This window comes from Limanda limanda, chromosome 2 (genome assembly GCF_963576545.1).
Source record: "Limanda limanda chromosome 2, fLimLim1.1, whole genome shotgun sequence".
Lineage (NCBI taxonomy): Eukaryota > Metazoa > Chordata > Actinopteri > Pleuronectiformes > Pleuronectidae > Limanda > Limanda limanda.
This window is the reverse complement of record NC_083637.1, coordinates 25,060,569-25,085,852: the sequence shown is the minus strand read 5'-3', so window position 1 is coordinate 25,085,852 and position 25,284 is coordinate 25,060,569. Positions and strand designations below refer to the sequence as shown.

Sequence of the window (25,284 nt, the reverse complement as noted above, 5' to 3'; positions counted from 1 at the left end):
CCAATGGCTACCGAGAACCGAACCTTGGTTTGTATTTGATTGGCGAGTTGTGCTTCTTCGTTACCGGTCCGGAGCATAATCACAGATTAGTTGAACAAGTCACTTTACGTTTGTTGCTCAATACGGAAAATTGCTATTATTTCGAATTTCTCTCTATTAGCATTAGCATGCTGTAATAGTTCCCGTGTATGCAGGTGAGTCTGCTGCTTTTCTCTTGAACACTGTTGATAGCACATCCTGGCTACGTCACTTAGCTAGCACGTTAGCTTAGCTGCAAACAGGGTATGAAGGTATTCGCTGAAGTTATGTGTAGTTTCCAACACCGCTATTAGCTTTAAAAGTAGAAACGCATTCACGTCCCGTCTGTACACGTCTTGAGTCATGTCACTATAGCATTTTTGTGTTGCTACTAGTCGTCCCAGCCTTTGTATTTAGTGACCAAATGCAGGGCGCCGGGGAATTATATGAGCTAACCTAGTTAGCATCTGCTGAACGCAACAATTTGGTGCTTTGAATTGTAAAGCTGTACATGGTGTTATGGTTAGTAAGGGCAGCATTGACGGGTTTATTGAGATACAGTTTGTTGCTAGGTATCCCGTCCCCATCATCCTGACCCGGAGCAGACATGGTAGAGCCGACAACACACAAGTTCGCATCCTTAGAAGAGGAGCTGGGCTTCTGGAAGGAGCACGCACAGAGACATCAGCAAAGGTAACAATAACAAAGCACACACCACTCATCGAACAGGGACTTTGAATAACCAAATGATCTGTTATAGCTATTTGTCGTAAAGCATGGGAGCAGTAGTGAGTCTAAAGTTGTTCTCTCATCAGGGCTGACGAGTCTCAGGAGGAGCTGCAGGAGTTTCAGCTGATGAGTCGAGACTATGAAGCCGAGCTGGAGACGGAGCTGAAGCAGTGCGAGGGCCGAAACAAGGAGCTGCTCCTGAACAACAACCGACTCCGCATGGAACTGGAGAACATAAAGGTTGAGCAGCTCAGTTATATATAGACTTCCGGCTCTAGTGATGACAGATCAACACGACACTGCACCTTCTCTCACACAGAAGCAGACAGACAGACAGCCAGACCCACACAAACTGACAGCTCCTATTCAACACAGATGTATCATTGCCACTGCCATTAGAATTGCTGCCTAGCTATACACAGCTGATTGCTATTTTTGCTCAGTGGTCCATTGGGAAGGGGAACGTTAATGGAAGAAGTGAATTCAGGATTGTGCTGATTGCTTTAAGGTTGTTGGGTACAAGTAGGTAGACAAAGCATTCAGTGGAATTTTATTGCCTCAGCTAATGTCTTAAAAATACATTTGCATTGGCTAATGATTTGCCATGATGACACGGCCAAAATGTCAGTGTCAGTTAATTTGATGTCTGTGAATGTGTATGTATGTTTGCAGGAAAAATTTGATGCCCAGCATTCTGACGCTTTGAGGCACATCTCAACCCTGGAGGAAGATCTGGCACAAACCACAGCAGTAAAAGATCACCTGCAGAAATACATCAGAGAACTCGAGCAGTCCAATGATGACCTGGAGAGGACCAAAAGGTCAGTGTCTTAAGAAAGCTCATCTCACTACAGCTGTTTTCAGACATGAACTCCGGAAAATGACCAGACAATAGTGTACGGACTTTCTCTTTTCACATAAGAAGAACGCAGCAGGAGATTCTCCAGTCAGCAAGTTCACAACAACAGAAAAATCCCCAGAGAACAGGGAATGGGGTGGAGCAGCATGCAAGAGGAAGGATGTAACATTAAATCCACTGTGAATTGACATGTTCTATTACACATATTACATAACTGCCCATATCACCAACACCTCACAAGTCTTCTATGTGCATGGCTCCTCCTTTTTTTTTTTTTACCAGAGTTTTAATTTTTTTATTTTGCGTCCATCACGTGTTAAAGACATAATCGACACACCCACACACTCACATTGAATCCTCTGGATAAACTGCTGCTGTATTCTCACATGGGCTCATGCTGTACTAGCGACTTGGCAGGAAAAACTATTTCTGGAGCAACTGATTCATTTGCCTTCAAATTAGTTGAATTGACATTTGCACTCTCAATGACAGCCCCACAAAATAATTTCAGGTTTTATCTGGAGTTCAGTGCATGTCTTAAAGCCCATTATCACACCCATTATGGAATTAACTGTCAAACTAACTGGCCAACTTTAACCATGGTGCTCAGACATTGTCAAGACTGCAGCATGCTAAAACTATTTGTTTGTTGCAGGGCCACCATCATGTCTCTGGAGGACTTTGAGCAGCGGATGAACCATGTCATTGAGAGGAATGCCTTTCTGGAAAGCGAGCTGGATGAGAAGGAGAACCTGCTCGAGTCTGTTCAGAGGCTCAAAGATGAATCCAGAGGTAGAAACGTACACTCACTGTAGCTGCTCATGTTTACAAGAACAGCTGATTCCTTCATAAACTGGTTTACACATTGACTCAGTGAATTTTGATAGTGAAACCGATTCAAAAAATCCAAAGACTATCCTGTTTCACCTGTACTTGATAAAATGTGCACTTGTATTCTTTGATATTTGGACTATCTAACCTCATTAGAACTTTAAAGAACGTACACTGTTTTTACACGTTTTAGCTCCATTAAGCTCAGTACTGAGTTTAACAGTACTTGACAGATTTGAATTGTGTTTTTCCTGTTTTCAGGCTTTAATTTAACTGTGAAATTAAAATGAACTTGCTTAAGTGCAGTTTTCCATCACAGTGAATATCATTTCTGCTTTTAATGTCGATATTAGCTGCCCGTCCACAAAGCCAACAGGTGGCTGTCAGGCGCCCTTTGCTTGGTGTTCCAGATCAGTGGCTGACAACTGCATGTCATCTTGGCTGCAAATCTGCCCTAGCCTGCACTAGTCAACCATTAGAAGTGATTTCCAGTTGACTGAACATGTTTAATTGGTGACAGAGGCCGTCAGACTTTATAGTGTAATCTTTTGCTTCCGCTTTTACTTTTCTTCCCGAGAAGAAAATGTCTATAAGCTGACAATGCTTGGGCAAAGACAAAAGGAAAAGGAAAACCAGCCTTATTATTGTCAGCGGGTTTTTATTTCTTAAGCATATTCTCTATTGGAATTTTAGTATTTAAGGAGAATTATATTGTTGGTTTGTTTGTCTTTCTTTTGTTGTTGTTCTGCACTTCTTTAACAAAAGACTTGACCTTTTACTGAGCTATGTCCTTGATATTGGCTTGGTGATAAATTACAGATTTTTAACTGGTCCACTGTACAGTATGAAGCTGATGATTACAGATTTCACATAGTTACAAAATTATTTGTTTTGAATGGAATGGAACCCATTGTTTTTAACACATGGCACGGGATTCTCAGTCATTGCTGACTCGCAGTCTGTTTCCCTGTTTGTGGCAGATCTTCGTCAAGAGCTGGCTGTTCGTCACAAGGAGAGACGTCCGTCCAGCAGCCTCGGCAAAGACGCAGATCTGTCGAGCCCCTCGGCTGGAAATCCATCCTTCCCCGTCACACCCTCCAAACCTCTCAGCTCATTTGCCACGCCCCCTGCGTCCAGTATCCGACGAGGTGAATAGAACATTTTAAGAACTTCACTAAGCAGATACACCGACTTTGCTGTGTTTATCTGCTCACATTGGTTTTGTTTTAGGCGATGGTCTAACAGGGACTCCCCTCACTACGTCTGCTAGAATATCTGCCCTCAACATTGTGGGGGAGCTGCTGAGAAAAGTTGGAGTAAGTACTATTATAATCATTTCACACACCTGTGTTTTCATTGAATAGTATCACTACAGGTCTGGGTTTTGCATGTATGAGCTGGCTGAAAATGCTTTTTGAAATCCCTGCCAGAATCTAGAGTCCAAGTTGGCATCCTGTCGAGACTTTGTATACGACACGTCTACCAACAGACCGGCACTCTCAGCTGGTCCTGCTAGTCCTTCAGGTGTAGAAGCAAGGCCCGAGGTCCAGACTTCCAGCATGAGCCCCCCTCCTCAGTACGACAGGTGAGGAAAAGACAGCGGCAAAGTCTAAAGTGTAACCAAATGAAGAACTTATGGTTTTGTTGTCTCAATAATTAAATAGAATAGGTAACATAGAATACAAAGGTCATTTTTTCTGTTTAGAGAGTGTCTGACATGTAGTTTGCACTTAACCAGAGGATGGTGTTCATGTTTGATTAGAAGCTGTTATAGATTCAGTGCTGACATTAATATTAGTACTGTGCAGTGGTGTTGAATTTTCATGTTTATTTAATAGGTAGAAGCTTGTTGTTGCTGTTTGCTGTATTCTTCTTAACTGTATGTGTGAACCTTGTGTAAGATGTGATTGTGCAATGATAAAGGGAAAAATTAATTTGGGTCTTTACTTGTTCTGCTGTCAGAGTTGGTGTTTCCTGAATCTTCACATTGTAAGTGACGAGTGAAAAGTTTATGACACAAAGGGACAGAGTCCTGCACGGGTCCATTAGGGGTGGACAATTTGACCAAAAATGAATATAACTGTATTTTCCAGTTTTTGGACAGTGTGTATACACAACCTGATCTGTTACCCATAATTATCCAATTGGGACCTCTCACCATCTGACCCGCAACCGACCCGTGATTTAATACACACACATTCTACATACAGTCGCTCACAACAGTGGTTTAATGTAGGTATTTTCCCTTTGTAATTTAGGGTTTGTTAAGAAGTGTGTATCTTGTCTTCCAGTTTAGTGAAGCGGTTAGAGTTTGGACCAGCTCCTCCAAGAGGGTCCTCCCAGGGGGCCCAGTCTCCGCAGGGAGGAGTGAAGATCCTGCTATGAGACATAAAGAAGATACGCCTCCACCCTCCATCAGCCTCAATAACACCAACCTTTTAATGAACTACAGCATTGGGACTCTGAAGTGAGCTGTCTTCCCTTGTTGCCACGTGTCTGCTGAACTATTTGAAGAAAGCCACTGTTCTCGCTCCATGCTCCACATAGTCAGCACATGGACTGCTGCTGCCTCAGACTATTATCACACCATATCCGTCACAGGAAGCAGCGCTTCAGCCTGCATTACAACAAGGAACTCTGCTGATCATACTCGACATTCAACTATATCTTTGACACGGCTCTGTGACAACAGATTTGCTGTCAGTGATGGATCAAGCGCATCAGGGCTTTTGGGACGTTACTGCTCCCAGATGGATGTTGCCTATGCCCATTGTTTCATTGAACTAGGGAACCAAATTAAAGCAAGTTATATCAGAAAGGATGCAGGTGTAGGGACCAAAAACCCAGTGTCATTCATAAAAACAGTCAAAAGAACCATTATTCTGTTTCAGTCCAAACCAAAGCTGTGATTAGAATAGGGAGAAAAGAAACATTAAAGGGTTAAGTGATGAGGTTTAATGTCATAAACTAGTACATTTTTGTTCTTTAAATTGAAACTAAGGGCTTGAGTAATGTAGTTTTAATTTGAAAAGTCATGATTTGACTTGTAACTCACAAAGTATTGTGTGGAGCAAGACTGTTGGTTAAAACAAGGACGATCATAATTCTTTCACTGTCACGAAAATGTTTTAATTGAGAATGAGAGAAGGATGAATTAGTTACTGCCGTACTTTGAGGTCTGAGCCTTTGCTGCCTTCAGTGTTTAGTTACCTCTTCAGTTTGTAGGTCTCACGCTACTGAAATATTTAAGTTATTAACCTCAATAATGGATGATCTATTTGCAAATAGAATATTCACAGGCAGAATCTGTTTACAGAGCGGAATCTATCCCTAATGCTTCTAGAAGTGAGGAAATGTCACTTTCCTTTGAGCAACGTCACATCTTGGCTTGTTAAATTGAGTTTGGCCCATATCATTTCTGTCAGCTCCTTCCTGACATTGCACAGACTTGTTGTTTTTCGTTACCAGTTCTCTTCTGGTATGCAGGGTTTCTAAATGTGAAGATTAGGATTAGGTTTCCTGCCTCAGAGATAGCATTCATCATTCTGCAGCTTTATGATCTCCTGTTACAAGAACGTTTTACCAAGATTTTTGACTGAGTGTTGTGTATGTGCACTACTGAATGTATAGTAATAATTCTCTAAGAGTGAGACCTTCTGTCTGCCATTGAGGGTTGTATGTTGCGAACTGGGCAAAGATACAAAGCAATAATAGATTTTAACAAGTGAAAGAGAAAAGCACAGCTCGTACTATATTTGTGTAGATATATAGAGCCTATAGCAGAGACTCCTTTTCCTGCCTTTTTAGTAAGAGATGTTGTTGATTGGAAAATAGCAACTTAAAGTTTTAATATGGCATCTTTCCCTGAAATGTTTCTGGTTAATCGGTAACTCTCACGACTGCCATCCATCAGCTCATCAAACATATTTCAGTTCATATCTAAATATCACGCACATACAGAAGTCATCACTGTAGCCATGTGTGGGAATTAACTCTATACATATGAGAAATGCAGTTTCTGCTCCTCTTTGCTGTTGAACCTTCCTCAAACTAACACCAGCCGACAAGGACGCTGGAAGTAAGGGGGTGCTGACGGGGCTCTACTCCCCTACTGTTAAAGCGGCGTAACTGCAAGGCCAAATAGTTTTTACAAAACAAAAACCAAATACATCATCTGATTTAATTTCCTCAGGTAACATGTCCACCCATTATTTTAATAGTGTATTCTGGCACTTTGCTGGGGTGTGGTCACACATGAGCACGTTTAAGCTGCCTCCCGATCACTTCCAATCTTCACCAGCATGGTGGCTTATAAAACATTGCCTTCCTGTGGTGAGGCAAATCGCAGCGTTCAACTTTGATGAACTTTGACCTGTGTTATTCACTTGGCCTGTTATCTGCCTGATTTCTGGTGTGGAAAAAACCTGCTTTCTGTGTGCGAACTGTCCCAACCTCAATATGGCTCAATGCCGTTTTGAAATGCAGAGATTTAATTTTAAAGTTAATCTGTTTGTTTCAAATTTTCTAAAATTGGTATAGTATTGGCCGTTCAAATAAATATAAAATCCTACATGTTGCACTGCTGAACTGCAGCAGTGCAACATGTAGGATTTTATATTTATTGGTTACATCGTTTTCTCTCAGCACCCCAAAATCTGACTTACTTCCAGCATTCCTGTGAGCTCACTGTGAATGTACATCTATCACCACTGTGTACTGGTTGTGTGTGTGTGCAGAACCTCTGCAACTGCTTATACTCTATCTAGATTTAAAACTGTATGTGCCTGAGGTACTTAACCCCACTTTTATCCTGTCGGTTGGTTTGCAGTTGTTTTTCTACTTGGCTGAACAGATGAGAATCTGTTGTGAGGATTCAGTTTGATCTCTGGAGTGAAGACAGAAACAATAAAAGAAGAAAATGAAAGCTTTTTTTGATATATCTTTATTTCTTGTGCAGGTGGTTCAACAATGAATAGATACGAATGGTGTCATGTAAACATCGGTTGATTACAAACGTCAAAGTACTGAGTTTAGGGTGATGAGGGGCATATTGAACAGGTACAGTAAATCTGGACAAAGGACAAATATTGAAGGTGTGAGTGCTCCAGAGTGTCTGATACTGACACATCTGGCTCATCATTTTATAGTTGGAAGTTACTAAACCTTGTTTGACCTTCGGCTATTTCTGGAATAAAAGTTCACTTGACATATCTGGACACAGGAAAGGTGCAAATAAAATATAAATTGGCGACTTTAGAAACGCCTAAATATTTGTTCATTGGGGTACAAATGGCAGCACTGATTGTAAGCAGACTAAGTATAGAAATATAATCTTGACTACATATCCAGTCTGATGAACCACTTCAGTGCTGCTCTGAAACACTTAAACAGCAGTCACAGGCAACAGGACGACAACAGGGGACGTTGCTGATCATAGTAACACATCTGTAGATTTACATTATGTCTGCTTTAACTTCTAAGGTCACTTATTGTGGATAGACCTTAGATTTTTCCAGGCAACTTCGTTTGGTAATTAGAGGCACCTACATTTTGTGTACAAAAGTCATTCAGTGCAGTACAACACAGTGTAAATAATTTTTTTTAAAAAGGAACTGCAAATCACACATCAGCAGAGCCAACGAAACAACTCCCCTAGTCGACACCAAGTCCTCCTGATTGGTTTGTCAAGAAAAAGTGCTCTAAAACAAGAAGACAGATCAGTACACTACTGGAAATGGGAGAAGATATCTATACGTTGGAAGTGATATGGAAGAACTAGATAGCATGTCAGGCCTTTAAAGTTATTCTTGGTTTTAAGTGGCACACTTTGTCCCAGGAAGATAAATTTGATCTCTGGTGATTTGACGTCACCTTACTCCACGGACTTTGTTCCGTTGAAGTCGCCCTGGGAGTCGCCCTCCTCCTCTGAGGCATCCTCGACCACCCTCCGGCTTCCGCCCATGCGCCGAGGTGTGCTGCCAAAGGAGGGCTCGTTTCCACGCCTTCAAAACGCCCCCGGGACGCACACAGAAGACAGAGATGCAGAAAAACATGGTCACAGTGAGAGGGGGGAATCTATTCTGAGAACCACCTGGGTGCTGCAAACTACATGGAAGGATTGAGGAAATCAGAAGTTTCAGGTTGTGCTTTGGTTACAGGTTAAGCACGCTGGTTATCTTTGTAACTCATTGAACTCCTGGCTCAGGAGAATGAGTCTGGTTTATGGCAACTAAACCAAGCACTGAGAAAAATGTGGCCACCAAGAAATGGGTGTCATGGGAACCAAATGGTGCAACTAGACTTGCTGTTAAAAATTTAAAGTAAATCTGTGGAAGCTGATGAGCCATATTTCTCTCAGTTAGGCTCAATGAAAGAAATGACAGCATTAAAAGTGAGCATGGGGGATGAAAAGTTATGGGAGGTTATAGTAGAAATGGTGATTGGGTAACATTTAGGGGCAGAGGTACCTGCTGTGTTACTCCTTGGGTTCAGGGTTGCCTCTGGAATAGAGATGGACACGATTGTTTTGCTTGTGCTCAGTAAAGCTAAATCCACTGAACTAAAAAACAATCTTTGATGCTTTAAGCAACAGTGTCACGTTGACAAAGCAGCAGCGCCCTCTGCAGCCACACATGGGAATTAATTTGCACGGTTTCCAAGTGTTTTTTCTAGTGTGTATTTCAAACATTGTCATATAGGGTGCATCCTCAGGATATACAGCATTTAACGATCTACCCATACTCCCTTTGACATATCTGTGCCACCTTGTGGCTTCACAGGAATAAAGTTTCTATTAAAAAGACAGGAACATAAAACACAGTTATCCCAAGAATAAAGAAAAGTAGAGATTTACCAACCGACAGGTAAACGGACAGAGGCCTTTAGTCCTACCTGAGTTTGCTCTTGAGAGAGTTGACCTCGCGGCTCATGCCGTCATTTGCCTCGGTGGCTTCATCCAGCTCCCGCTGCAGCTTCCTGCGGGCGGCCATAGCGCGCTGAGACTCCTCCTCCGACTCCTCTAGCTGCCTCTTCAGCTGCTTCATGCGAGTATTTGACTTCTCAGCCTAGTGAGCAAACAACTTAAATATTCAGGCTTACTACTCCCTCACAGGTCACTTCCCCAAAACACACATATGCACTGTACACATGTACTTGTCGTCGGATTTAAGACACATGAGGGATGTTTGAGTGTGTGAAGCGATGGTACCTGGTCTTTGTACTGCTCTGCCTGCTTTCTTTCGTCTTCCACCTGCATGATCAGGTCCTTGAGCTTCTTGTCCTTCTGACGTATCCCCTTCGCTGAGGCCTGCTTCTCCCTGAGAGATCCAAGAGTTCACAATGTTTAGGGAATGAAAATAAAGCTTTAAAGAAAATTATGAGAAATTAAACCAAATAAACAATGAAGGAGTGCAAGTGCAATCTTTTTGTCAATAACAGTATAGTATAAAAGACAATAAGTAGCATTTGAAGTATTTTGGAACAGATGATCTGTAACCTAATTCCTTGTTTTACTTTAAGATAGATTTAAGTGTAAGGACTTAGCGCCACCTACCCACAAAAACAACATACTTCATTTACCTCTGCCAAGGTGGTTATGTTTCACCCCTACCCATGTGTTGGTCAGTTGCTTTGCATGTCAGTTTGTTAGAAAGCAAGATTGGGCAAAAACTACAGGACAGATTACCACAAAACTTGGTGGAAAGATGCGGTATGGGTCAGGAGAGAACCAATAAAATGTTGGTGTGTATCCGGATCAGGGATCCATGACTAATTCTTATCATTATTTATTCAACATAATTCTTTGTGTGTTTCCTTGTCGCCAACCTGTTCTCCTGCTCCAGCTGCTCCTCCAGCTGTGCCACTTTAGCCTCCAAGGAAGAGATGGAGGACTTGAACTTGGACTTGACTTGGTTCTCCATCTCCTGGAGCTTGGTTTTCAGCTCCTTGTTCTGGCGCTCCATTTGCTGCCGAGCGCTCTCGTTCTTCTGGGAGGCGGTGCGCTCTGTCTGCAGCTCGTTGTTCAGCTGCTCCGCCTGTGGAGGGAATACAAGCTGTTAACATGACACAGGGGATACGGATGAGGTTTATGGAGTTAATGAGCTTTGTAAGGACTCATGTAGCTGCAGCGGTCGGGCCACCTGCTGCGTGCTCTTCCTCAGCCTGTCGTTGATGATCTCCATGTTGCTCTGCTCCTCCTCCAGCTCCTCCTCCAGCTGGGAGATCTTCGCTTCCAGACGACGCTTCTCATCTGACAAGGCTGACCTGAGCACGAGAGCCACAGTGGAAATCAAATATAATCACATTTTCTTTTCTAGTTTAACTTTACACACCCTTATCACACAGAAATAACTCTTCACCCACTTTCCAGAGGAGTTGCTGGCCAGCTCGTCGGACAGCTCGTCCCTTTCGGCCTCTGCCTGCTTCCTTGCCCTCTCTGCCGCAGCCATTTCCTAGAAACAGATAAATGACAAGGTTATTATTTCACATACAAATCTGCCCACAAACAAGTTTCTGCCTTGTTAGGAAAACATTGTGTTACCTCCTGCAGCTGCATGAGTTCGGCCTCGAGACCCTTGGCCTTCTTCTCGCTCTCCTTTGCGGTGGTCAGCACCTCCTCCCTGGCAGCACGGGCATCGTCCAGCTCCCTCTGGAAGTCCTTCGTCTGGCCCTGGAGGGAGGAAGAGGAGCAGGAATAGAGACAGAAAGAAACAAGGAGAGTGGAGACATAAAGAATCAGACTGTGATTTATTAAAATTTTTAAAATCTAATGGCTGATTCGGCCACATATCATGTTCAGAGAGCTCATAATTTTCAGCACTACCTATTGATCAGGCTTCCATGGCAACACCATATTTCTGATCATAGCATTTGAACATGCACTTAGTTAGAAGTAGGTTCTGTCCTTATTTGAAGCACAAACCTGCACCATGGTACAATCTTAAAAAAACAAAGAAACTGTCACAATTATACAGTAGCAGATTTCCCGCTGGAGTCAAGTCTGACAAATAATAAGGAAAATAAAATGCTAAAAGTTTTGTCAAACCAGTCAAAACAATGAGCAAATAACCAGAAACTAAATATTTTCAGAAGAAAAAGCAGCATTTCAAAAGCAAAAGATCACAACTCAAATCAGCTTTAAAAAGTGTAATCACCCAAAAACCAGCAACAAGCAAGGAATATGAAGTGTATGTACATGTGTGTGTGATGCTCCTGAGTGAAGGTTGTAGTTAATTGACAAACACTTGATTAACATCCAAACCTTTTACAAACCTGAGGCAGATTATGCGTTATACGTCCTCACTGTGCTTACCCGATGCATAAGCAATATATCTGTATATTGGACTTTTGTTATATTGCTATTGCGAAAATTATATTGCGATAACTACTGGTATTGTTTTATCACCCAGCCTAAGTCCTCTCACTTATTTGTGTAAAGAAACAAATGTACAAGCTTAGAAATAGGAGGAAAAGATGAACAACTATGTGCATCCAAAAAATACAAAATACAACATTTTATGAAACCTGAAATAAGACTGTACAGTCTTTATATTAAACCTGCTGCTGGATTTATTCCAACTCCTCGGTCTCACCTGAAGCTTGCGGAGCTGCTTGATGGCTTCGTCCCGTCCCTTATTGGATGTCTCGATCTGCGCCTCCAGATCTTTCATGTCTGTCTCCAGCTTCTTCTTGGCTGCTGCTGCAAGGGCCCTCTGTTTACGTTCATCCTCCAGCTCCGTCTCCAGCTCACGAACCTACGATCGATCATTGTTTATCATCACTTACTTCGGATGCAGCTGGTGCAATGTTCTCTAAAGGTGGATCATATTGTCTTCTCCAGGTAGGAACATAATACATTTGAATGCCTTTTTACCTGCTTGACAAGCTGCCTCTTCTTCTCCTCTCCCATCTCATCCCGTCCCTGGAGGTCTCTGTCGAACTGGGCCTTCAGCGCCTGCATGTTGACCTCCAGACGCAGCTTGGCGTCCTCTGCCGCCTGCAGCTCGTCCTCCAGCTCCTCCAGCTGAGTCTTCATCTCTTCCACCTGGGCGTCCAGGCCTCGTTTGGACTTCTCCAGCTCGTGGACCTGCCATTGAATACATTTTCAAATCAACTGCAACGCTGTGGACTACTAGTTATACCAGTGGAACCACTGGGTCTACTGACGAATCCAGAGCCTGAAGCTCGACTCGCTCACTTACACTTTTTCCCACATCATCCTTGGAGCTGATCAGGTCCTCCATCTCCGCCTTCAGGAGCTTGTTGGCTCTCTCCATCTCCTCCCTGGAGTCCTGGGCCTCATCCAGAGCTCTGGCCAGGGACAGAGCTTTGGTCTCCTTCTCTCTGGCCTCAGCTTCAGCCCGGTCTCTCTCATCTGCATATTTACTTGAGATCATCTTCTCCTCAGCCAGCATCTGGAGGACAGATAATCATAGATAAGTGGATATATGTAACTGTTAAAGAGATTCAATCCACACTATACTTTTTTTTTTTAAGTTCTAACCTTACATTTGTGAAATCTGTGAAAAATGACAAAATCCTTTCAACAAAACATTTGTTTTCCATTTTCCTGAAAATGCACCAGCATATTATTGTATTATGTGGCATTATTTAAAGTACTTTTAACTTTTATGCTGGTTGTACTTTAGGTTATATTTTCAAATTTGTGATCTGTAATTAATTACTTTTCCCGTAATAATCCAGTATCTCAGGTTTCTGGTTTATCTGACCTGGTCAAACTTCTTCTGCTTCTTCTCCAGGTTGGACACGTTCTGCCTCTGGTTGTCCAGGTCCATCAGTGTGTCCTCCAGCTCCTGCTGCAGACGGTTTTTGGTCTTCTCCAGCTTGTCGAATGCTGAGGCCTTCTCCTCAAACTGGGTGTTGGCCGCCTCCAAGTCTCTCTGCAGACGTTTCTTGCCCTCTTCAAGCAGCTCAACGTTTCCTGTCATTTCCTCAAGCTTCTTCTTTGAATCTGACAGCTGTTGGCAGAATAAGACTGTGTTAGGTCACTGACGATAAAAGAGGAATCTTGCGTTAGTGTTTTCAGGTTCCTTAGCAGTAAATTTGTCTTTCGAATTTTTCATGTTTAGAAGACTTTTGTCTTAAAACCTCCCACTTGACTAAATCATCTGTTAAGTAATGACCCCTGGTTTGAGCTCTGACCTGGACGTTGAGGGTTGACACGTGTCGATCCACGTTCCTCTTGGCCTCCATCTCCTCCTCAAGCTGCTCCTGCAAACTGTTCTTGTCGTCTTCCACTTGCCGAAGCTTTGTGGAGAACTGCAGCTTCTGGCGCGTCTCCTCGGCCAGCAGCTCCTGCAGCGACACACCAGTTCAAAGGTCAATGCTTTCAGTTCAACAAGGAATTATAACATGTAGACCGAATAGATAATACAATATAGCATTATATTCTGCTTGAAGTCCAGTTACCTGTGTATCTTGGAGTTGGGCGGAGAAGCTGGAAACATCTTTGCTCAGTTTGATGTTCTTGCCTTCTGCTTCATTCAATAGGTTTGTCACACTCTCCAGTTCAACCTGCATGAAGATGACGATACAGTTTCTGAGACATTTATACAAAAAATAACATTTTCTCTCTCTGTACATTTGTGATGTAACTAATTACTCACAATGGTCTTGGAGCAGCGCTCTCCCAGCTCAGCCTTCTGCTTCTCACTGTCGTTGAAGCGTGACTGCAGATCCGTCACCTGACCCTCCAACTTCTTCCTCTTGTGCTCCCCGTCTTGTTTGGCCTGGACCAGTGAGCGCACCTCCATCGTTAACTCGGACGTCTCCTTCTCCAGAGCTTGTTTGGCCTTCTCCAGGGTTGACTTCACCTGAGAGAGAGAAGAACAATCAATATCATTGAGATTAGAAAGATTATAGAAACTTTATCAAGTGAAATAAACAAGCTCATTGGCTCCTAAGTTATCAGATTGTGTGAGGTAATGCAGGCCTACTCTCTTGGACTGCTCCAGCTGCTCCGTGAGCTCCTCCACAGCCTGGGTGTGTTTCTGTCTCATCTCATGGACCTGGGCCTCATGGGTTCGGTTCTCGTCCTCGATGGCTCTCTTCAGCAGCGTCACATCCTGTTCACGTTTGGCTCTGCACAACAGATGGATCGATCATGCAAATGTTTATTTGACAAATATGAACTCATGGCTCTTGGTTGCATGTAATATTGGGATTTAACGGTCATTGTATGTTACTTCATACAACCAAGAATATAAGTTAAATGCATGAAATGAAATGGATATTTGAGTTTTGTATGATTAACCTTAGTTCTTGCTGAGTGGCGGTGGTGTCCAAGGTGTCCTCCAGCTCAGACTTGAGGGCCTCCAGCTCTTCCCCAAGGTCTCGTTTGATCTTCTCTGCCTTGTTCCTGGCCGCCCGTTCAGAGTCGAGGTCCTCCTGCAGGTCGGAGATGTGTCCCTCCAGCTCTCTGATCTTCTTCAGCGCGTTGTTCTTCTGGGCTGTCTCATCTTCTAACCTGAGAAGGAAAATAAGTGCAGAGGAAGAAACCAGTGAGTATAATAGAAGTTTATAGTTGCTGTGGGATAAAGGAGAAGTACATTGCTTTTTAGAATCCAGTGTATCGGTGATTCATTTAAATGAATGCGTGCTATGTTTGTAACGTCTCAGGACTTTACCTGGCCAAGGCATTCTGTAACTCCTCCTCCTTCTTTGCGAGCTGAGCTTTGAGGTCAGCGATCTGAGACAGCAGGTCAGCTACCTGCTCTTGTAGGTCATTCGACTCGGCCTCCAACTTCCGCTTAGCCTTGTCCAGCTCCTGGCGACCCTTCTCTTCCTTCTTCAAGCGGACTATTAGTATGGGGGAGGGTTACAATTAGCATAAATCTACATTTTGTAGAACAAGCACAAGTTCCAGTTGTCACGTAAGTAATGGTTTATAAAGGATGATTACCTTCTAATTCAGAGATCATGGACTCGTGTTTGTTTTTGAGCTTGGTGAGGTTCTTTGACTTCTCCTCCTCCTCAGCCAGATTGGAGCTGAAGTCTGCGAGTCTCTCCTCCATCACCTTCCGCTCCTACAAAACATCATCGATTTGTTTAACTTGCATTTATTTTAACATAGGGACTCTCTTGGTAAGTTATTGACCAATATCCAGGCCTCTTGGATAAATATTGTTTTACAACTCTTACCTTCACCAACTTGTTGTTCTGGTCCTCCATCACCAGAATATCGTCATCCAGCTTTTTGATCTTTCCCTCGTAGGTTACCTTCTCCAGCTGCAGCTTTTGACGTGCGTCCTCCTCCTCTTCCAGATGTTCCTCCAATTCCTGCATGAAAGAGTCTCACACTCACTCAGTGCATTGTGCACAGCTAAACATGGAAATAAAATGAATAGCTTCTTAATAACACAAGCAAAAAAGCAACAGTTGATGCAGATCAAAACGCAAGAATGTGCAGACCTGCATCTGCTGTTGCATTTTCTTCTTGTCCACGAGCAGCGCCTGAGCACGTTCTTCCTCTTCGTCCAACCTCGCCTCCATCTCATGAAGGATCTCTTCCAACTCCTGCTTCTTAGCCCCCAGGCGAACCCTCATCTCCTCAGCCTCAGCATACAGCTCCGTCTCTGCCTGGAGCTGCTCCTGCAGTGCATTCCTCTCCTCCAACACCTGGAGCACACAGACAGGTGGCGATGTGCTTCGGCTTCATTATCAGCAGATTCAACTCACAGTGCTTAATTCTAATGTTTATATTTAATAACCTCATGTATTGTTACTTTGAAACAGCTCTAGATGGCTGTGATTTTCAGTGAAAGCAAAAAATGTGTCGGCGTCATCATTTACCGATGTGTGTTTCAAGGAGATCTCCTTGAACTCAGATTCATACTTTATGGCAACTTCTTTGGCTTTCACCAACTCATCGTCCTTCAGACTCATCTCCTCCTCCTGTCGGGTCACTTGCAGCAAAGGCTTGACCTGGAGATTTGAAAACATATTTTTAAAATGAGGTCAAAGAAAAGTAAGAAGAGAGACAAAAATACCGGGATGTACTGTGATATTGTTAGACTACATGAATAAGAAGCTGACCTTTGTGAAGAGCCTCCACCACTGCCAGTTCCTCAGTTTAAGGTAGGCAGCACAGTTCCTCTGAATGACTTTCATGGCTGTGAGCTGCTGTTGCCTCTTTGCAAATGCCCTTTAAAAATACAGCAATATAAATAATATAATGTAAAGTTGTGATTTATGGTGATAGAAACAGCAAGAACAAAAAATATGAAACCCTTTCCTTGTGGGCAAATAAAGAATGAGCCAAAATACAGTTTGAAACATTAGATTGACTGAACGTGTGAGCAGTAACATGCATCACAGACAGTCCAATTTATAATAGAGTGTAGTACAGTGGCGGCTGGTCAATTACGCCCCTCAAACCTCCTGAGAAAAAAGCCTGTATAAAAATGATGAACATTATTGAATTATATAATGATAGTTTACTCGTACAATGCTGTACAATTGTATTTACCTTGTAATACCTCCGGGTGCAAGGCACCGGCCAAATGGATGTGAATGTGGGTCCAGGAGGTTTTGGCAACGGAAGGACCTGATACCTGCTCTTTAATTGGTAGCTGCAGATTTTCCCTGGGGCGCAGCCCTCTGTTCTCCAGACACTCACACTTTTTTTTAAAGCCAATAGGTATTGATTTATATATCAATTTTTTTTTTTGAATGTGATTGGTCGCCCCTGTACGCCGTCTCAGGTGCGTCTGATGTCACTGAGTTACGTGTATGTGAGCTGAACGGCTTCAGGGGAACTTTTTTTTAGTCTGGTGTCAGATGAATTTTATCCCCAGCCGCCACTAGTGTAGTATGTGTGAGGAGGCTTGGGTGTTCATACCTTCTGGCCAGGAAGCCTGCAGCCTGGGCCTGGAAAGCGATGATGATCACAGTGATCTTCAGATCTCTCTCCTCTTCCAGCTGGGCCAACACTCCTGTGCGGAAGAAGATCTTACTCTGTCCAATCCTGTACAGGTTGGGGTCCAAGTCCACATGCTTGATCTACACAGGAGATTGGTGAGAAAGATGAAGCTCACAAAGTAAGTAGGTACGACTTTATACGTGGACTGACTGTGATTAACAAATGTTGGGACTTTGAACTACATTTACCATGAGGCAGCAGGCTTGTTTACCATCCATGAAACCTTTGGGAATAGAGCCAGCAGCCAAGATCTCATAACTGCGAGGAGACATAAATATATCAAACTTAATATGGTGAGAAAATTTTGAAAAAACATGCTGCAAGTAGATCCGACTCACCGCTGGCGGAACTCCTGGAATAGGATTCGGTTGGGAAACCCTTGTCGGCAGATCCTGATTCCCTCCAACACACCGTTACACCTCAGCTGCTCCAGGACCAGATTAGCATCCAGCTTCCCGGCCTGAGAAGAACAGTTTTTTTATTACACCAGATTTTATGAAAGATATAGACATTACTGCCTCAAAACAGGGCAGTGCAGTGCTGAGTTGGCATATTCTCCCTTTGTCTGTGTGGGTCTTCTCTGGGTACCGCGGCTGCCTCCTGCTGTCCACAGACATGCAGATTGGGGTTAGGTTGATAGGAGACTCTAAATTCACAATGTGAATGATAGTGAATGGTTATTGCTCTGTACGTTGGGCCTGCGATACACTGGCAAGCTGTCCAGAGTTTACCCCACCTCTCCAAATGACCCTCATAGATAATAATGGATGGATGCCTTCAAATGCCCATGTGCGGATATTGTGTTGCTTTTCATATCAATAAATAAATCAACATGTTTGAATGTGCCATGCGGCAACAGATCAAAGAACTGGTTCGGGTCTGAACATAAGATTTTTTTTTTCAAATGTTCAGGTTCATAGGATATGGAGAGCTTGGTGGTCTCACATGGTCCAAACCACCAGGCATTTTTTCTTACCCTCTTCTCGTGGTTGGGGATGATGCATCTAACAAAGTTTGGCTGGGTGTTGTGCAGTGTGGTCATGAGTTTGGCCAGAGACTCCTTGTACAGCTGTCCCACCGTGCGGAACATCCCCTTCTTGGTCTTGGAGGAGCTCGGCATGGAGCTGTCCGTCATCTTGGCTATCGTGTCCAGACCGACCACTCTGTCCGCTGCAACGTACAAGACGTGTTCATTCAAGATGGTAGAAAATGTTCTGGAGCGAATGTGTTTTTGGTTCCTGTTATAATTGTTATTTTCCTGTGAATAAAATAATGTTTGAGATCTTAATGTGATGGCACTGTATGTCTCACTTGAAGTCCAGTTATATGTGTCCACAGGTCAGATTTGTGTGAGGGCCATGGCGGCATGCATTGCTGTCAACCACAGTGTAATTTGTGATTTCAGATCCAACAGTTAGAGCCTTTAAGTCCAAAAGGAGATGTATGCAAATTTGATTTGAACACCATCTGCAAGGATTATTGGTGACAGTTATGTATTCCTTGCTCAAATAGTATTGTAGGGTTTGTTCAGATCTAGTTCGGATCCAATATTCAGCTTTATTAGTGTCACTACAATCATTAATTCAGCATGTTAACATATCTACTGTACAATTCAACAGTTTTATATTCATTTGTAAAACATATTTCCAGGAATATTTCCTTTAAATATAAATATAACCAGTTGTGGGTGAGTTGTGTCTGACTCAAACCAGTAGAGTCAGATATCTCACCATCTTTCCAGAGATCTTGCACAAACTGGCTGGAGGAGTTGTTGAGGAGCGTTGTGACGTTGTCATTGAGAGGATCCATATTCTTTGTCAACCAGGCGTAGGCGTTATAGTCCACCTACAAACAACATCAGTGTTACTTTGGTTTTACAGATTTTTTTTCACAAAACATCAGCAATTTATACTTAAATTATAGCTAAAGAAAGATATAACAATACTCGGTTTCTATACTAAGCGTGGCAACAAATCATGATCATATTATAAATATCCATTCATACTTACTCTCCCAGCATAGTGAAAGATAGAAAACTCTGTCTTGTCCTTGAGTTGTTTGGTTTTGGCAAATTTAATATGGTTTCCTTGTGTGTTCAAGAGTTTCTCCACAAAGGAGATATCTGTGGCTTTGGGGAACCAGCACTCCTCATCCAGCAGGGCCAGGATACCAGGAGGGTTGTTCTACAGAGGATATGTACAGTGGTTACAAAGTTCGACCGGCATTTTTTATTAAAACAAAATAAATCATGAAATATCTCCCAGTGTCTGCGGATCCATTTGGTTTAAGTGTCACTCACTGGTCTCTCGATGAGCTCGATGCAGGGCTGCAGGTCGAGCCCAAAGTCGATGAAGCTCCACTCGATGCCCTCCCTCTGATACTCCTCCTGCTCCAGGACGAACATGGTGTGGTTGAAGAGCTGCTGCAGCTTCTCATTTGTGTAGTTGATACACAGCTGCTCAAAGGAGTTATCCTGCAACAACCAAAACACGGAGCTAAAGACACTCATCCCGCATGAATATATTCTGCATATTTTAGTATTCATTTGGCCAAATTTCAAAAACACATAGAAGCCAGATTTCTGGCTCATCAGTGATCATCGAGTCTATACCTCAAAGATCTCAAAGCCGGCAATGTCGAGGATTCCCAGAAATGAGGCTCCCTGGCGCTTGGTCTTGTCCAGGGCTTTGTTGACCCGCGACAGGATCCAGCGAAACAGACGCTCGAACACAGCCTTCGCCAGAGCTTCGATAGCAAAGTCAGCCTGACAAATACACACAGACAGACAGGAAACGTCTGATTGATGAGAGACAGGCTTTGGAAGTGTTCAATAGAGGCAGAATAGGCTTCGTTGTTCTTATGGTTTCACACAGTGCACCGGGTTTGGTACCTGCTCTTTGGTCTGTGCCTTCTGCACCACCTCTCTCCCCACTTTGATGCGAGGGGTGAGAATAGCACGGGTGAAGTCGGTCACGTTGATACTCTGAAGATGACACACCTTCTGAGCCGCTGCACAGACGAGAGAAAAGGAGTCGGTGAAGAACACATGTAAATGGTTGTAAATATCGCTGTTGTCTCTCTGTCATTTCTGTCTGTGAAGACCAACTGATTTTTTCACCCTGTCTTGAGTTTACAAATGTGCCTGATGACAATGATTGTGTGTGTGTTGGCGCAGACAAGACAGGTAGAGCGAGAGCAAGGGGCCGAGCACAGTTAGGGGGGGTGAATGTAGAGTAAATCTGCGAAGCTGTGAAGAAAGATTTTTACCAAATTAAGAATTTGTTAGTTTTGGATGGATTTCAGGACACGTAGGTACGTTTAGACCTGAACTTTGTGCGGACCACTTGTGATCAGAATACTCAGGACAGATGTTAATACCAAGTCTATACTATGTCTTTATTTAGAAGTACGTTTATATTGTAGACAGTTACATTAACATGTGGCTAATGCCCACATGGTCATAGACTTTCTAATAGTTTGAAGTAACGGTGTCTAACCAGTGTTGTCTGGCATAGTGGCCTGCTCCTGGTTCCTCTCTTTCTTGAACTCGATGTTTCCCAGCTGCATCACGGTGGAGCAAACCTTGAGTATGTCTGAAACAAACAAGCGTGACAGCTCAGAGAAACCGCTGACTCCATCCCATCCTATTCTGTCCAAGCAGAGATAAGATCAGAATTATCACTGGTACCGATTCTCTCCTCGTCAGTGAAGCCCATGATCTTCATGGCCTCCATGGTCTCCTCGTACAGCTCATCGTCTTGCTGGCCAGAGACCTGAACGTGGCCCGCACTCAGGAAGCGGTAATTAGCGAAGGGCTCCAGAAGCAGCTCCTCTGATAATAAAACACATAGAGTTATATCGTTGGTAATTTAATGTATCTTCAGTGTTCTCTGAATGAGTGAAGATTTTACTTTTTGCAGATTTGAATCATGTTTTCTCAGCCTTGACTTTCTTACTGTAGTTTGACATCAGTAAAAGGGTAAGTTTTTTAATCTTACTGGCTCAACTAATATATTTATGACATTTCAGAAGTTTATAGATGTTTTTATGTTGACTTTGTGCAATGTATGGTCAATTAGCCTGCAGTTGTTAATGGAAGTGCTGCAGATTGTGACTCACCACGATATTGTTGGGCCCCGGCAATCATGTAGTAGAAGATGTGAAAAGCTCTCTCTGTCTTTGCTTGTCTGATACAGCGAGACTTCTCCAGCAGGTCTGAGAGCAGGCAGCTGTTAAAGAATATAAAATTCTGTGTTCATGATATAAAAACCTTTCCTCTCTTTGTGTCATTTGTACTGGGTGAATAAGACAAAAAAAAAACAACAAATAAGGGACACTATGCAAAGATATTGACCAGATTAGGAGTACACTCTTACATAATATGCATTGAACAACATATCTTAACATATACCCTCGGTACTGGAAACTATTTATAGGGGCCTGGAATAGTTCAGCAATATAAATTAAACAATTAAGGTCAAATTCATAAAAACTGTGAAAAGAAAATATTCAGAAACAATGAATACAAGATGGCAGATAAGCAGTAGTACTCAATCATAAAAGATGGCGTCTCCAATTTTTAAAACTTTTAATAATTACTTAAAATCTACATTCATAAAAACGGACATTAAAAACGTTCATTCCACAGTGTCTTGTTGGACAGTAAGAAAATCTCACAGAAAAGTGATTTTAGATCTCATTTCATTATCAAAAACGGAGACCAATGCGTTTTTAAGAGAGAGAAAAAGGATACAGGTCTCAACATTGGCTCCAACAATGTAGCCGGTCACATCAAAATTAATGCGGATGAATTTTCCCTGTTGGAGTGATGAGGAAAGAAGACGTAAGAGGATGAGGAGATGCAATGAACAACAAATACACAAAATATCAATGAGAAAATTAAGACTCATACTCAATATATCCACTTCTACAAACATCAAACTCACAAATCTGGAGGAGTTGTCATTCTTGATGGTCTTGGCATTTCCGAAGGCCTCCATGATGGGATTGGCCTGCAGGAGCTGCTTCTCCAGCTCCCCCTAGTGATGACAGCGATATACAAAAACATGGCTCTTACACACTGATGGATTTGGAGGGGAGGGGAGGGGGGGCAGTGGGTGTTGTTTGGTGGGAATGAGGTGATTGGGGGTGGGAATGGGTGAGGGTGGATTCAGCAGAGTACCATTACTGGAGAGTAAAAATCAATAAACAACTTAGAATATGGAGGCAAGGTTGACTCGTCATTAATCAATAAATATTCTGAGAAGTAAATGTATAGATAATATGATTTCATAATAATTGAAATGGAGTTCTTCAACATACTATGTAAAACAGACCCATTACCTAAGTACTTCCCTCTTATAGAGAAGCTGTTGCTGTTGATGATGTGGAAACAGAGCTGGAGCTGCACCAGGGAGGTTATGTTGGGTCAGATGAGACATCCTACATTTGTTAACTGAACTAAATCATTGGACGATCCTGCCAATGGATTCAGTGTATCCCAAAACTCAAATTGATTCTGATTCACAAGCAGCCTTGAGGAGATGCGATTTGCTTCCAGCGTGACTCCAGAGCCTGTGGGCCGGTGGGTGGAGCCGGGTGATGGTTGGTAAATGAGGCAGACACCCTGTCACTTTGCATCGGGCTAATCCACCCGATCAAAGGGGCTTGTGTCAGCCCAGCAACAAGGTCAGGTGCTGTAGTCCTCTACCTTACCTACTCTCTCACTTCAAAACACTCCCTGCAGCTATCACTGTAAACGAGCTAACGCCAGGAAGAGAGGAAGAAGAGCGCCACATTGTGATAAAACAACGTGAGATGACAACAGTAAAGAATGTCAACACATGATCTTTAAATTTAAAAAAAGTCTATGAGAGGATAATTCTCCTCTACTGCAAGACAACAAAGTCTGATTTTGATGAATGATTAGAATTAATGATGGACAGTGCCTTTTAAAAATCTTCAATTGCAAGGGTTGATATTTATTAAGGGGATTTCTATTAAAAGGGAATTCTGGTATTTTTCAATCTTGGTCCTGTGATCATAATAATCAAATTGGTTCCAGTAGATCATCTGCACCTACAGCTGCAACATGGTGGCAGTGGGTATTATGTAATCTTATGGGGCAACAGTCCAAAAAATGTCAAATGAACGATTTTTTTCCACAAATAAAAGTCTAAAATTGTTATTATTTGTCTTGGCTGAGAGTGTGGAACATTACACATGTCTAACTCAATAAGAAGTATCACTCTCAAGTCTCATGAGAATTGCATTTTATGTGTAAGAGAGATAATTGGAGAGAGGAGTTTTGATTTTACTGAGAGAAACTATCATGGCCGAATCTTTTTCTGATAAGGCCAATGCCAAAGAAGCATTTCAGCACATTTAGTGGACATTTAGTTGCCCCATAAGATAATATTGTTGCCCAGTCGCAGGTGGAGAGAATCTCCTCAACCGATTCCACTGTTTTTTTGACTACTGTTCATTTACACACCCACATTTATAAACATATAGGATGTATAGATACAGGAATTCCCCTTTACACTTTATCTTGTTTTTTTTTTTAACTCACACAAAGAAGTGAAGGTGATTGAAGGTAATTAACTTATTATTTTTACTGGGCAAATATGTTTTGTTGTCCTGCTGGAAAAGTGTATCAACAACAACATTAAGTTTATGGTAAAATTGGAAAGATACAGACCAGCTGTAGAGGTGCAGCTCAGAATTGGCAAAGCAGAGAGGAGGGGGTCCTTTTTATTTAAGCCACTGGAAAAAGAAAAGAGAGAGGAGAAAAAAGAGAAATAGAGCACTAAAGAAAGTAAAAGCAACAGCTGGTAGGAAGGACTGTTTTCTTTTTGGTTCTGTTTTCATAAAGAAAAGTTATGAAGACAGAAGCAGCAGGAGTCAGAGCAGCGCCTGAGGAGGAGAGAGAAAGCATAAGCAAAAAAGAGCAACCAGATGCTATTTCTGATCAGGCAAGGTCCCTGGGAGCAACGAGGTCCTACAGAGGACAGGGGACAGAACAACATCTCCTCAATCAGTCAGTGGTAAAGGGAAGTGTCTCTTTAATCCATGAATTAATCCGGCTAATACCCTCGCCAACGCTACACCAACATCACAAACCATCAAAATCTAGTCAGGAGACATCTAGGTCCTTTCCAGACTTGGTATTAGCATCTGTCCTGAGAGATCCCATCAGAAGTGGACAGTGTTAAGTTCATCTGTTCACACCTGACATTAAAATACATACTGAATGTGTCTACTGTGACCACCGGTGAAATGACCTCACTTTGCTGCTCTATACGCAAAAATCAAGTACATAACTTTTGTTCTTGAAGGCCAAATCTTTTTGATTTTGACAAGTTGAGTTTACAGATATGTCTGATCTCACTGTGTTGTCTATGTACTGTAAGTGATTGAGAGTAGAGAAATGGAGTAGGTAGGTAGTAGCTGTAGAGAAAAAAAGAAGTCAGGAGGGAAGCTATGATGAAAGATTTTACCAATCCAAGAAAAAGCATCAATCATTATTTGGTGTCTTTGACATTGTGGCGGTACTCCAAATCAACATGGACACTGAGAAGTTTAAAATTATATATAAACTATAGCAGGTCCAGGACATCAGCTGAGTAAACAGTTCTTCATATGTGGCCAAGGACACATTGCATTCACACAGCAAAAAGGAACGTGGCCACATCCCAGGACACCTCCAAATGTGGTCGGAGTAATCAGGTCTCTGGACGCATTGAGGATGCATTTGGAAGCATTCAGACCTGAACTTAGCGTTGAGCACTTGTGATCAGATCACTCAGGATGGATGTTAATACCAGGTCTGACTAGGGTTCTTGTCACAATCCTACTCAAATAGAACATTTAACCAGGAAGGTGTCTGAGCTCAATTCTGTCCATGGAG

The 25,284-nt window shown here is 42.6% G+C and overlaps 2 protein-coding genes across 3 annotated transcripts in view; one reads left to right on the top strand and one right to left on the bottom strand.

The window, feature by feature from the left end:
• Positions 1–80: 80 nt before the first annotated feature.
• On the top strand, positions 81–7,361 carry LOC132996501 (nuclear distribution protein nudE homolog 1-like). Its single transcript, XM_061066794.1, has 9 exons — positions 81–194; positions 591–711; positions 834–987; positions 1,420–1,568; positions 2,262–2,398; positions 3,418–3,585; positions 3,668–3,753; positions 3,868–4,022; positions 4,729–7,361. Exons 2-9 carry the CDS (start codon positions 626–628, stop codon positions 4,820–4,822), a joined length of 1,029 nt encoding a protein of 342 aa, XP_060922777.1. The 5' UTR covers positions 81–194; positions 591–625; the 3' UTR covers positions 4,823–7,361.
• A 2-nt stretch (positions 7,362–7,363) lies between these two features.
• myh11a (myosin, heavy chain 11a, smooth muscle) overlaps positions 7,364–25,284 on the bottom strand; it is a 31,811-nt gene continuing 13,890 nt past the window's right edge. The window contains exons 6-42 of one of the 2 annotated variants that reach the window (XM_061066783.1): positions 22,322–22,414; positions 22,129–22,192; positions 21,495–21,590; positions 21,064–21,207; positions 20,873–20,968; positions 20,266–20,384; positions 19,987–20,139; positions 19,675–19,848; positions 19,385–19,558; positions 19,106–19,220; positions 18,352–18,545; positions 17,714–17,835; positions 17,564–17,633; positions 17,295–17,455; positions 16,490–16,598; positions 16,247–16,378; positions 15,866–16,072; positions 15,596–15,733; positions 15,357–15,480; positions 15,082–15,253; positions 14,709–14,921; positions 14,392–14,536; positions 14,062–14,268; positions 13,865–13,969; positions 13,598–13,750; positions 13,165–13,413; positions 12,637–12,849; positions 12,309–12,521; positions 12,028–12,189; positions 10,977–11,105; positions 10,799–10,887; positions 10,576–10,699; positions 10,262–10,470; positions 9,645–9,753; positions 9,329–9,501; positions 8,905–8,937; positions 8,372–8,439 (exon numbers count right to left, since the gene is read on the bottom strand). In XM_061066783.1, the coding sequence (XP_060922766.1) occupies positions 8,913–8,937; positions 9,329–9,501; positions 9,645–9,753; positions 10,262–10,470; positions 10,576–10,699; positions 10,799–10,887; positions 10,977–11,105; positions 12,028–12,189; positions 12,309–12,521; positions 12,637–12,849; positions 13,165–13,413; positions 13,598–13,750; positions 13,865–13,969; positions 14,062–14,268; positions 14,392–14,536; positions 14,709–14,921; positions 15,082–15,253; positions 15,357–15,480; positions 15,596–15,733; positions 15,866–16,072; positions 16,247–16,378; positions 16,490–16,598; positions 17,295–17,455; positions 17,564–17,633; positions 17,714–17,835; positions 18,352–18,545; positions 19,106–19,220; positions 19,385–19,558; positions 19,675–19,848; positions 19,987–20,139; positions 20,266–20,384; positions 20,873–20,968; positions 21,064–21,207; positions 21,495–21,590; positions 22,129–22,192; positions 22,322–22,414 (5,175 nt within the window). In that variant the 3' untranslated portion in view covers positions 8,372–8,439; positions 8,905–8,912. Of the gene's footprint in view, positions 8,440–8,904; positions 8,938–9,328; positions 9,502–9,644; positions 9,754–10,261; positions 10,471–10,575; positions 10,700–10,798; positions 10,888–10,976; positions 11,106–12,027; positions 12,190–12,308; positions 12,522–12,636; positions 12,850–13,164; positions 13,414–13,597; positions 13,751–13,864; positions 13,970–14,061; positions 14,269–14,391; positions 14,537–14,708; positions 14,922–15,081; positions 15,254–15,356; positions 15,481–15,595; positions 15,734–15,865; positions 16,073–16,246; positions 16,379–16,489; positions 16,599–17,294; positions 17,456–17,563; positions 17,634–17,713; positions 17,836–18,351; positions 18,546–19,105; positions 19,221–19,384; positions 19,559–19,674; positions 19,849–19,986; positions 20,140–20,265; positions 20,385–20,872; positions 20,969–21,063; positions 21,208–21,494; positions 21,591–22,128; positions 22,193–22,321; positions 22,415–25,284 lie in introns of both variants that reach the window. The other variant, XM_061066775.1, reaches the window with a different exon arrangement.

Excerpts from the sequence above, each read along its gene's own strand:
- LOC132996501 (XM_061066794.1), top strand. The coding sequence starts at position 626 with ATGGTAGAGCCGACAACACACAAGTTCGCATCCTTAGAAGAGGAGCTG. Across the intron at positions 712-833 it reads GCACAGAGACATCAGCAAAG|GGCTGACGAGTCTCAGGAGG; the intron begins GTAACAATAACA and ends TTCTCTCATCAG. Across the intron at positions 3,754-3,867 it reads AGCTGCTGAGAAAAGTTGGA|AATCTAGAGTCCAAGTTGGC; the intron begins GTAAGTACTATT and ends AATCCCTGCCAG.